At 39.9% G+C, this 12,332-nt stretch overlaps 1 protein-coding gene across 1 annotated transcript in view; it reads right to left on the reverse strand.

Annotated features, from left to right (window-relative positions):
* The window catches only part of DPYSL3 (dihydropyrimidinase like 3), a 122,972-nt gene extending 115,530 nt beyond the window's left edge, over positions 1–7,442 (reverse strand). The window contains exon 1 of the mRNA XM_053566323.1: positions 6,856–7,442. Within this exon, the coding sequence (XP_053422298.1) occupies positions 6,856–7,236 (381 nt within the window). The 5' untranslated portion in view covers positions 7,237–7,442. The remainder of the gene's footprint in view (positions 1–6,855) is intronic.
* Between the last annotated feature and the right edge of the window lie 4,890 nt (positions 7,443–12,332).

The raw sequence follows: 12,332 nt of genomic DNA on the forward strand, positions 1-12,332 counted from the left end.
AGTTGGAAGTTGCAGTGACTTATGATGATACCACTGTACTCTAACCCAGGTGACACAGACAAGATTCTGTCTCTAAATAAATAAATTAATCAATAGCCAAAAATCCAAACAGATTGACCCAATAAACAAAAGCCCTCCTAGAATTAAGAAGTGATTACAGCAAAGTTGCAGGATAAAAGATTAATATGCAAAAGTCAATGGCTTTATGATATACCAGCATTGAATGAGTTGAATTTGAAATCAAAAGACATAACCATTTACATTAGCACCCTGAAAATGAAATACTTAGATATAAATCTAACAGAATAGATGTAAGATCCACATGGTGAAAGCTAGAAAACTCTAATGAAAGATATCAAAGAACAACCTAAATGGAGATATATTCCATGCTTATGAATAGGAATGTTCCATATTGTCAAGATATCAGTTCTTCCCAACATGATCTATAGATTCAACACAGTTCCAATCAAACTGGTGATACTGACAAACTGACTCTAAAGTTCATGTGGCAAGGCAAAAGACACAGAAGAGCCAATAGTGAAAGAGAAGACTGGGGGATTCCCATGTTAGCCACAAATGCTGGTCCAATTCCATATATACATTCACAGAGCACTGACCACTAACCACCACCTGGTCTCTCGCCTCATCATAAGCCTTCAATAGTTCATAACTTTCTCTTGGAGACCGTTCAATCAAAAGGCATACATCAGCCAGGCACCGTGGCTCACACCTATAATCCTAGCACTCTGGAAGGCTGGGGCCGGTGGATTGCTTGAGCTCACCAGTTCGAGACTAGCCTAATCAAAAGCAAGACCCTCTCTCTACTAAAAATAGAAAAATTGAGGCAAGAGGATTGCTTGAGCCCAAGAGTTGGAGGCTGCTGTGAGCTATGATGCTACAGCACTCTGCCCAGGATGACAGCCTGAGACTCTGTCTCAAAAAAAAGACTTTATAAAAAAAGGCATATACCATTAAAGAACTCAGAGTGATAAACTCATTAATGGCTACAATGTTAAAACCACTGATTATTATGTGCTATAATTACAGACTTCAAAGATTATAGACTTTGAAGTACTCATCCAATTGAGCAAGACAAGCCAGTGGGATAAAGTAAAAAGAAAAATCAGATTTATATTCACATTTTAATGACATTTATTCTTTTATAGTTTATATTTTCAATTTGCATTTTATGATGGTCATAAAATATTAATATATCTGTGTGCAAAACCCAATATGCAATATCTATGCATATGCATAAACACATATATATACACATGTGCATATATATAATTTTTTATACACACATGTGTATCATATATGTGTATACATATACACATATCCATATAAGGAATATGGAGCACACTCAAAAAATCTTTGGACAAAGATGCACAATCAAAAAAGTTTACAGACCATTACCATAGTGACCATCTGGTCCAGCGCCTTCATTTTAGAAAGAAGGAAACTACAGCTCAGAAAGAAGGGAGATATCTCTGTGTGATTATCTATGTGATTTGAGGAGATGTCAGTTATACAGCAGGTGAAAGGTTGGGTTTGGAAGCTAAGACTGCTAATACTTTATCCACTTTTGTTTTGGTTTTTGCTAATCTCATTGTGCTTTGATGTAGTAGAACTGTTTTCTGAATGCTGTGTGATTGCATGTTGAGTACAGATATATTTTAACATTACTTTTTCCTAGAAGCTTAATTTAAAATATGCTTACACATCTAAATGGACCTTCTGCCTCCTCCTGAAAATGGACGACTAAGCTTGCAGTCACAGATTGCATTCTCCTCAGCCAGATTTCCTACTCCTAGCAAGCTTTATCCACTGTCTCATAGAAATATTATCTGTAGGGATAATGTCCAGTAGAAATTAATCACAAAGAGAATCAGCTATAAGAGTCACTAACAGAAAACATCATAGACAGTGCTCTGGCCATCTTAAACACTACTTACAAGAGCTGTCAGCAAAATCCTGTCTCTAGGGACCATTACTTTGAGGGAACTCTGCCAATCCCAGCATTACTTGGAAGGCAGGTTTTCTTTTTTTTCTTCCATGTTCCTCAAATGCCTACTGTCAAACTAAACCAAATCTCTGAAAGATTTCAACACTTCCAAGTCTGGTTAAGGAAATATACTCCCAGATTCAAATGTGGCCTGAAGGCCAGGTGAGCAGGAGGCTGTTTTCCTAGCCTAGGTACAAACTTGGATTAGTCAAAGTAGCATTGTAAAATTCATTTGCCCTCAGGATTTGCATTCTGATGGTTGGAGAGGCCTGTATCAGCCTAAAATTCTATTTCCAGCTGTCTCCCCTTGCGCAGGGTAAGGAGGAGAACATCAATTTTTCTGAGTCATCTTGAAAACTTTTAGCCCAAGACAAAAAAAAAAATGACAAATGGTAAAAAGGTAAGAGCCACATCTCATCTCATTTGTTTTAAAGTCTCTCCCTTTATATCCAAAGCCCCTGCTGACTTCATAAAGGAAATATTTTGCACAAAAGTGACCTACATGGGCTGCAGGGAAGTAGAAATGACCCAAGGCTCCTGATAAGGACATATCAATAAGCTCTCTGTATAATCATAATGTCATTACTTTGTTTTTGCTGGATGACAAAGTCTTTGCAGTATCATTTGCTTTAGGCAGACCATATATTATAGTTCTCCTCCTCTGAGTAATTTCTTTACTGCCAGGAAAATTCTGTGTGCATGGAAAAGCATCTTGAGAAATGGTAAAAAATATTTACTTTTCACTTAAAATTGCTTTTTTAATGTCAAAAATTATAAACAAAAAGTAGTGTGAGCCATCTTGCAGAGGATTTTTGCAATATGAATTCCTAACATGAGAAAAATATAAATATGTAATTTAACAAGGTGTTTATATGTAGGTTCAGAGCCATAATATTAGCACGTAGTGATACTTAAACATGGAATCTAGCATCAGAAGTATAACTTAGAGATATTTTTACATTTATACTCTGCCAAACACTTTTGTTATTTTAACTTCTTCATAATTTATTAAATAAACTTATTTCTTTAAGATAGGAATAATAATTAGATAAGTTAGAGACAAAGCATATTTTGATCTTATCAAGACTTTTTTTGTTTAAAAAATCTCTTTTGCTAGCTTTGTAATCTACTTGGAAGACTAAGGATTTTGCAGCAATTGTTCTCAAAGGTTGAACAATTGGTCTCAAAGTTTGTCTGAGTAATAAGTTGGTAGCAAGATGGAGAAAGGTTTCCAGAGGTGCGCCAGGAAAATCTGTCCTTACCCTGCATTATATTAACATGTCAGGAGCCAATACCATAGTCAGGCCGGTTAAATTAAAATGAAGAAGTAGCCTCCTATATAAATACATGGACTCTGGAGTCAGAAAAATCATTCTGCATCCCTCCCTTATTATTCATATCCACGTGGTTTGGGGCTGAACATTCAGAATCTCTTATTTTCAATTTCTTTATCTATATAATCATTTTCTGTGAGAAAAAATGGAAAAAATATATAGTTATTATAGGCACATGGAAAGAGCTCAAAAAGTGATACTATCAAATATGCAAATGGCAGAAAGTTGGGAGAAGGAATGTTATATCATAGAATTAAGGTTCAAAATGCTTCTGATATAATAGAAAGATGAGCTAAGATAGTGATGAATACTATAGAAGGAAGAAATATCAAACAATATAGTTAAGTTTTGTTTTAAATTCAATTGCTCCAGCATAGAATGGGGATATCCTAACTTAACAGTAACTTAAGTAAAGACGTTTTTGAAAGCTTGAGTTTTTGAAAGAATTTTCTATGGAGACCACAGGGAGACACAGATACTGAATTATTAGGTGTGCTCCTCTGTTACAGAAGCATATATTGTATCTAACTCAGAAAGTTAAGTAGTCTAACGCACCTTGCAATGACCATATCCCAACTGAAGCACCATGTTCCATACTGGACATTATAATTTCAAAAAAATATTTACAAGATACAGTATATCCTGAAAGGGAAATCAGAATGGTGAAATGCTCATAAAATAGAATGCTGAAGAACTTAGGAATATCAAAACTAAACAGAAATTTAGGAAGAATGTGATGATTGCCCTCAAACATATGAAGGGTAGTCAAAATTAAAGAGAAATAATAATTACTAATATGTACTGAGTTCTTATTATATGGAAAGTGAGTTGCTGTTATCTTTATTTTGCAGATGAGGAAAAAGAAAAAAAGAGGCTAAGTTATATGTTTAGTTACATAACTAGTAAGGTTTGGCCAGGTTTTACCCCAAATCTGGGAGAGATATTAGAGCTATTTGGCAAATATTTCTAGTCTTACAGGATCATGGTAAGAGTGCATTCCCCCAATTGTGTAAAGTTGGATATGGACAACTTTCTCTGGCCAATAAAATGTGAGCATACATCACATTCATCACTCCAGCAGGGGGTTAAGAGTCAGTGTACAACCCACCATGTACTCTTCCCACCACAGATGTGTGGAGATGGAGCATCCATCAATTCAGATTTCTGAAGAACAATAATGAACAAAGCTTCTCCACCGACTCATGGTAAACGAGAAGCAGATTGAAATTTATGATTAAGCTGCTGAAATTTGGGGTTTGTTACTGTGGCATCATCCAGCCTTCTTTGACAAATGTAAGAGCCCACATTCTTAAAAATCACTAAAATAACCTCAGTATAAGGAAACATGTTTACTCTTATATTTCCAGAGGTCAGAACTAAGAATAATTTGTAAAAAACTATAGGTAGGAAAATTTAGGCTTAATTTTTTTTGTTGTTGTTTCATGAGGTAGTGAGCTCCCTGACAACAGCAGTATTTAGGCAGAGGCCAGATGATCATTTTGTACCACCTATGTAGCAAAACAGATGGCTGGGAAGTTTAATTTATCAAACACGTATAGAGTACCTCCAATGTGTCAAGCATCTAGCCACAAAGATAAACTCAACCACCTAATCTGTATCCTCAAGGAAATAATCGTTAAGGTCAGAACTAGATAACCTCTGTGGTCTCTTCTGACAGTGTGATTCAACCAAATAAGAGATAATAATATGTCCTGGATGAAGCTGACAGCAAGCCGGAACTTACAAATAACCATGTAGCACAAGAAATCCTGCTGATGCTTAGCTTGTATTATTATTTTTCAATTAGGAGCCAAAAGTATAGGGTTTGCAAAAGGAAAGTAAACTAGAGAATTGCTGGGTTTAAAGGAGGAACATTTTCCCTTTCTCAAATTACCATTCTTCAATCTTGCAAACCAGGCATATTATCTGACTTACATCAGGCATCAGGGGTGTTCCAGCAAAGGGAATAGCACTGACTCACAGCAATTGTTACCGACCTTTTCCATCACTTCTCCCACCCCTTGGAGTCAAGAAAGGAACATTTCAATACTGATCAAGTCAGACCCAAAGAGAGGCAAAAACTTTTCATAGGGCTATTGTTTGGTTTAGGTATCAGCCAAAACCTTTCCAAAATATCAGAAATTTGCCCTAAAAGGGTGTGCAAGCAGGATCTAGAGGAAGCACATATTCCAAGGATGATGTGAAAATCACAAACTAAATGAGTGATTCCAAGGGACACTAACACTGCTTCCCAGTGAGATATGGTTAAACAGCACTAACTTCAATACTTACTTTCCCAAGTGGTATCTGTAGTTAAAGGTTGGTTTGTTTGCTTAAACTTTCAAAACTCAAGCAGTGGAGTGAAACACTGTCCTTTCACTGGCTCACTGCATTTTAATGACAAAACAACAAAAACCTGGATAAGTATTAACTGTAATTGCTCTGAGGCAGACATTTCCATTTCAGGTTATTATTCCTAGATATTAAGGCAGAATAATACATGCAGATGGATTTTATAGCTATTACCTAGACAAGGATGAGGACATGTGATTAGTATTGTTTCCCAACTCAAAAGCCTTAGTTTGAACTTTGAAGCCTCCAGCCCTGCCAGGATCCGAATTTCTGAGCTATAGCTCTGATTTTCTAGGAAATAAACACGACAATCAAGACAAGCTGGATCAGCATGCCATCTCCTCAGTCAGTTCAGTGTGGCCTGAGTCTCTCAAAAATACACATACAGAAGAAATTGGCTTTGGCACATTTAAGAGGAGGGAATTTGCATCTCGTGCTAGTTTAATATGCACCCTTAATACCCCCATCTATTTTCAAAAATACAATGCTTTCTTGCAGAGGCAGCTGGACCCCTGTGATACTCGGTCTTGTGCCAAGATACGGACACAAATACACTCTTTGCAAACACAGGCGTGAAACGTGTGCTAGAACAGAAGGGAAGCGTAGAGATTCGGGTGTTTAGTCTAGTGCCTCCAAACCCAAAAGTTTCAGGGACACAAGTGATGTTTGAAGAGTGAGAGAGGAGACCACCCGTCCTGTACTTTCATCCGGGCTCTACAGAGATGACCCCATTTTCTCAGCATCAGTTTGCCCTCTGCCCTAGTGACCCGGGTTGAGATTCAATATGGGGCCAGAAGAGGCTAAGACAATAGTGTAGTTGGTCACTCAGGCAGAGAGAAGGGCTGGAAGTCACTGAGCCTTGCTGGGATGGCCAGGCTGACACACCCACCCGGAACGGATGGCCCAGGGGTGCGGCAGCAAGGCGGCAGGGGTGGGGGACGCGGCGCGCTCTGCCGCGAGCGCACCAAGGTGCTGCAATTGGGGACACGCACGAATTCAAAGTCCAGTTAGCAGGTCGCACTACGCTCAAAGGATGATGCCCTTTTCCTCCTAGCCCCCCAACCTCGTGAAAAGTGAGCGGGAGAAAGTTGTGCCTGGGCCATGGCGACCAGGGTTGGAAAAGGGACTGAAGGGCAGGCGGAGAAGTGATTCGGGTTCCCATACCTTGTCCTTGGGGCCGAGGTTCTGCAACACCTCCTTGCCGGTAGCGCTCCGAATCTCCACCCCGGAGGGCACGGGCGACGCGGGCGCGGGCTCCCTGCTCTCCTCCCGGCCTTGGCCCCGGCGCGGGGTGTCCCCCTCGATCCCGGGCCGGCTCCCCGAGCCGCGGCTGCCGCCCTGGCTGCTCCGAGGAGTCTTCGCGCCGCGCTGCCCCACGCTCAGGGCATCGAAATCCAGCGTCTTGCTCTCGAAGGCGCCCTCCACGTTGCAGAACATGCCGCCGTACTTTTGCCGCGGGACCTGGTCGGTGGTGCCCGGCCTGGCCAGGTATACCGGCAGATCGTCTTCATGCGAGCTGTCCCAGCCCCTTCGGCCCGAGGCCATGGTTCAAGCGCGACCGGGACCCAAAGGTTTTCTTCCCCCGAGGCAGAAAGGGCAGCCGCCGGCAGCGTGCGCCGAGCCACAGTGACTGGGGAGGAGGAGGCGCCTGAGCCTTCGCGCCAGAGGCGGCAGTGCTGCTCCGATTCCTGCCTGTCCCCTGCGAGCCAGCAGCGCGCGGCGCCGGGCCGGTGCAGCGGCGCGCTCAGCAGCTCGCGGAACCTCTCGCCTGGCCGCACCTCCCCGCGCACCCCCAGCCCTAACGTGGCCTCCCGGGCGGACGCGGCGCTGGTGCCCATCACACAGACAAACCCAAACTTGGCGCGCGCGCGCATGCACCCGCGCGCTCACCTCCCCCTCGCGCTGCAACCCCAGACTTTTTCACACACTTACAATTCAGATGTCTTAGCAATGTTCACACTCAGGAACTTGACTCACTCACATGCGCACACAAACCCTGCTTCACCCACAGTAACTCCAGAGTTTACCTCACAAACAAATCCAGCCCAACCCAGTGGGTTCATCTCAAAGCCCGGTCCTGATTTACAGCACACACAAACTCAAGACTTAGTACAGACTCACAATCCCACCTCATCCTGACTTGCCTCATCCTGATCTTTGAGTTGTTTCACACGTACACCCACGTCTATAATCTGCCTCAAACCTCATATAACCTAATCAAACCTCATATAAACTCCTGAATTAATTTACACAACACACACACGCACACACGCTTTCATTGACAATCGCAAAAGCCTGTCGTTGACCCACATAAACCCATTCTTACCTTATGTATACCAACCTAGGTTTTGTTTTTTACCCACCCCTAATTTGCATCACACACAATTACATTACAGGTCACAGTTGTGCACACATCCCTAGATTTTTGCCTTGCAAAATACTCTTCTTAATGCTCTGGTCCTTCCCACAGCTAGATTTACCTAGCTACACCTAGATTCACACACAAGCTGAGATTTACCTCAAAAATGCACACAAAAAAGGACAACCAAAGACTTTGCTTCCCATGTTACCTCACACACATGCAGACTAGACTGATTTATATACATGCTTTCAGAACCTCTTCCACTTCCTCACATCCACCTACATAGATTCTGACCCAGCCTTTGCCACAGAAACAGGGTCTACGAATTGCAGGGGTTGTGTGATATCTCCACACACAGCCTCAACTCAAAACCTGCAGTACCCAGTTTTAACTGGGCTCCTGCTCAGATATTCATGCATCCATTTATCTATTCAACCAACATGAATCAAGTGCCTACTATGCCTTTCACAAGATACTTGGAGCAAAAGCGTTAAACACGGCAAATAGAACCAGTCCTCACCAAGGGTGTAATCTATGACCACCCATCTAGGCAGCACAAGCAATCATTGCTCTGTTCAGTTCAGCAAACTGAACTTTATTTTGTGAACCAGCCCCGATCCACAGCCCCATTAAGTTTCATGAAGGCAGAAATATGGTCTGTTCACCCTCACCTTTCTATACCTTGTGCCCAGCACATCTACAGGTACATAACAGGTCCATAAAACTATTTTTGAAAGAGAACATTTATGAAGTTTTTGCTGTGGGCCACTCATGAATTTAATTGTTTTACATACATTTATTTACTCATTTAATGCTCATAAGCATATGGCAGTCTTCTCTGTGCATACAGATACAATATTTGAAGGCATCTGCACTGAATTGATGAACTGAAACTCTGAGCTTCAATTTTAGAGTGGAACAGACACTAGAGACTATGACCATCTCAAAGGTTTACAGCATGGAAGTTGGCCTGAATGCAAATCGAACACAGGTATTTTGACCTACCCTCAGCAAAGAGAAAGCTCTATATTCTATCGAAATTATTTATAATTTCTTTAGCTGATTTTCTCTACGAAGCTGCTCCTTTTTGACAAATGTTGATTGGTGATAGAACCAGAATTTCATGTGAGTACTTCCTCAGAGCAATTTCAGCTAATGCTTATCCAGGTTTTAATAGTGCCAGGCTCTGTGTGGAGGACATCATATGCATTGCCTTAATTAATCTTGATCATTTTAAAAGTCTTGTATTATTATTATTTCTTTTCTACTAATAAGAAAGCAGGGGCTCTGAGAAAATGCCTAAGTGATAATAGTCATAACTATTTTTGCTTCTAGCAAAGTACTATGAACAAAGGAGACTTTGTCATATCTTTTTCTGGTAAGGAAGAGGATACATTACATGCAACAATCATAAACACAACAGTACATCCATAGATGCCTTAAGTTAGACTACCCAAGGAAGGAGTTATCCAAAACAATGTTTAAACAGCAAACTACTTCTTTCACAGGGGCAGCAAAATACAGCTTTCTACTGTCACACACCAGATCAAATCTGCATTCCCTGTAACTCTGCAGTAAATCTACATGCCAGTTTGCATTGAGTTGACTTGTGACATGAGCGCACATCCAGAGGCACCTTCTATTACCTATAGATCAGAAGAAGACAGAGACTTCTTCACAGTAAGCAGTAGTATGCACTAAGCAATACCATATGGCAGCACACAGAATATATTTCATGCAAAAGTAAATTGCACTGCATTCTTGTAAGGCAAAAGTCTACCCAACAGAAGATAAAATGTAATACTTACTAAAGCTATGCCTTGGGCGGCGCCTGTGACTCCGTTGGTAAGGCGCGGGCCCCATATACCAAGGGTGGCAGGTTCAAACCCGACCCCGGCTGAACTGCAACCAAAAAAAAAAAAATAGCCGGGCGTTGTGGCGGGCGCCTGTAGTCCCAGCTACTCGGGAGGCTGAGGCAAGAGAATCGCTTAAGCCCAGGAGTTGGAGGTTGCTGTGAGCTGTGTGATGCCATGGCACTCTACCGAGGGCCATAAAGTGAGACTCTGTCTCTACAAAAAAAAAAAATAAAGCTAGCCTTTATTCTCAAAATCAGAAGAAAACAGAGGAGTTATACAGTTAATGTTGATTCAACAGTGAATTTAAATATTTCTAATCAAAACACTCTGTCTTTTCCTTCATGAGTTGAAGGAATTTGAACTTACATTATCTTTTCCCATTTTTATGGACACAGAGGTTAGAAATCTCTTTTTTTTTCACTCACAGATGCCATATATGAATGAGACAATGTTTGCAAAATGTTCTGCAATGTTGCATATAGAAGTTGCTCAATAAATATTAGTCCCCCATTTCCTTGGCGTATAGATAAATCATTAATATTACACTGACTTTGCAATGAGCTTGACCATGGCCTATAACCTTAACTATGTAGGATTCAAATAGATACTATAATAATGTTTGGTATATATGTTAAAAATGACTGCCATTTTCCATATGCCTTCATTACAACCTGTGAATTTTTCTGACAGGCCACCACAGAGTTTCAGCTTAATATGTGGTGACCAGGGGGGGTACAGTGGCTCACATCTGTAATCCTAGCACTTTGTGATACCAAGACAATAGGATCACTTGAGCCCTGGATTTTGTGATCAGCCTGGGCAACATAGTAAGACCTATTTCTGAAAAAAGAAAATTAAAAATTAGCCAGGTGTGGTGATTTACACCTCTAGTCCTAGCTATTTGAGAAGTAAGGCAAGAGGATTGCTTGAGCCCAGGAGTTTAAAACTAAAGTAAGCTATGAGTTTACTTCTGCATTCCAACCTAGGGCAACAGAGCAAGATCCTGTCTCAAAATAAAATAAAATAAAATAAAATAATTGATGACCAAAGTGTTAATTAGAAACCTAAAACCAGGTTGCAAATATATGTACACTGTTAAAACTAGATTACAAAATATTTTCAATAATCTTAATTGTGCATAAAGAAAAAACTCCTACTCTTATAATAATGTACACATGTGGGAGGAAAACCTATAAGACTATTTATGAAAATATTAGTAAAGGGTAGGTCATAGGATTATGAGTAACTTTTAGTTTCTTCCTTTATGTAGTTCTGTATTTTTCCAAAATCTTTATAGTAAGTATGAATTGCTTTTACAATCATAAAGAATGTGATTTGCAGATGTGTATCAAGGATGTTGGTCTTAGATAAAAACACGTTTATTGAGTATTATGAAAATTGCTGATGGAAAATTATTGAACCAAGTGTTTTATTCCCCTACTCCATTAGGTAGATTTTTTTATTTAAAATGAGAAATGAAAATAAAATAAAAGTCTTCTCCAAATTGTCACCTCATGCAAATCATCTCAGCAGTTGGACAACTGAGAGGGAAAATGATTGTTATGATGAGGGTGTGAAATAAAGGCTTACAAATGTACTGGAAGTAAATCCTTTCCACCTAAGGATTAGTTGATAGGACATGACATAATCACTTTCCTGCTGGGCAGTTGTTGGAGTTTCCTTCCCAATATTACACACCAAGCATTTCTCTTTGATTTTATTATCCTCAAATGTTCTAAAACCTGTTCTGAACACAGAATTTCCTTTTGCTTTAGGAGCAAAGGAAAATTTGCTTTTTCCTTTAGGGAAGGAGACAAATTTTAAACTAGTTGCTGACCAACATGATAAAATAGATAATTCACTTCAAATGTTCTAATGCTCTAGTTTCCTTGAGACAGGCTTACAGGTGCGATTTAATCTCCTAAATGAAAAATCTCTAAGTAAGGGCCAGACAACAAATCAAGTTACCAGATGTAACAGGAAAAAAAAAAAAAAAAGCCATATAACCTATCTAACCTCTTTGCCAACAATAATAGTTCACAATGTTGCCAGGGTTTTAGAAAATTGACTTATCTTGTTATTATTTTTCCAGTTATTATTCATGGTTTTAGTCCATCTACAAAAGAATCTCATTGATTTTATATGATTATTATAATAAAAAGTATAACATTCCCATTCTGATTATTTAAAATAAAATGATTTTCTTTTACCTTTTTCTATTCAAAGATAAGAACAACAATAACAAACTCCTTGTTTATCACTCCCTCCCTCACTTCCTTCCTTCCTTTTCAGTGAAAATTTAGGACAGTAAGGCAGAGGGTAATTTAGCAAACGCCCATGTGCCACTGTCTAGTGTTTATAAATGTTAACTGTTCATCACGTTTTGTTCATATGTTTTTAAGTTACAAAGCATTATAGAGTCC

This window comes from Nycticebus coucang, chromosome 17 (assembly GCF_027406575.1).
Source record: "Nycticebus coucang isolate mNycCou1 chromosome 17, mNycCou1.pri, whole genome shotgun sequence".
Classification (NCBI taxonomy): Eukaryota; Metazoa; Chordata; class Mammalia; order Primates; family Lorisidae; genus Nycticebus; species Nycticebus coucang.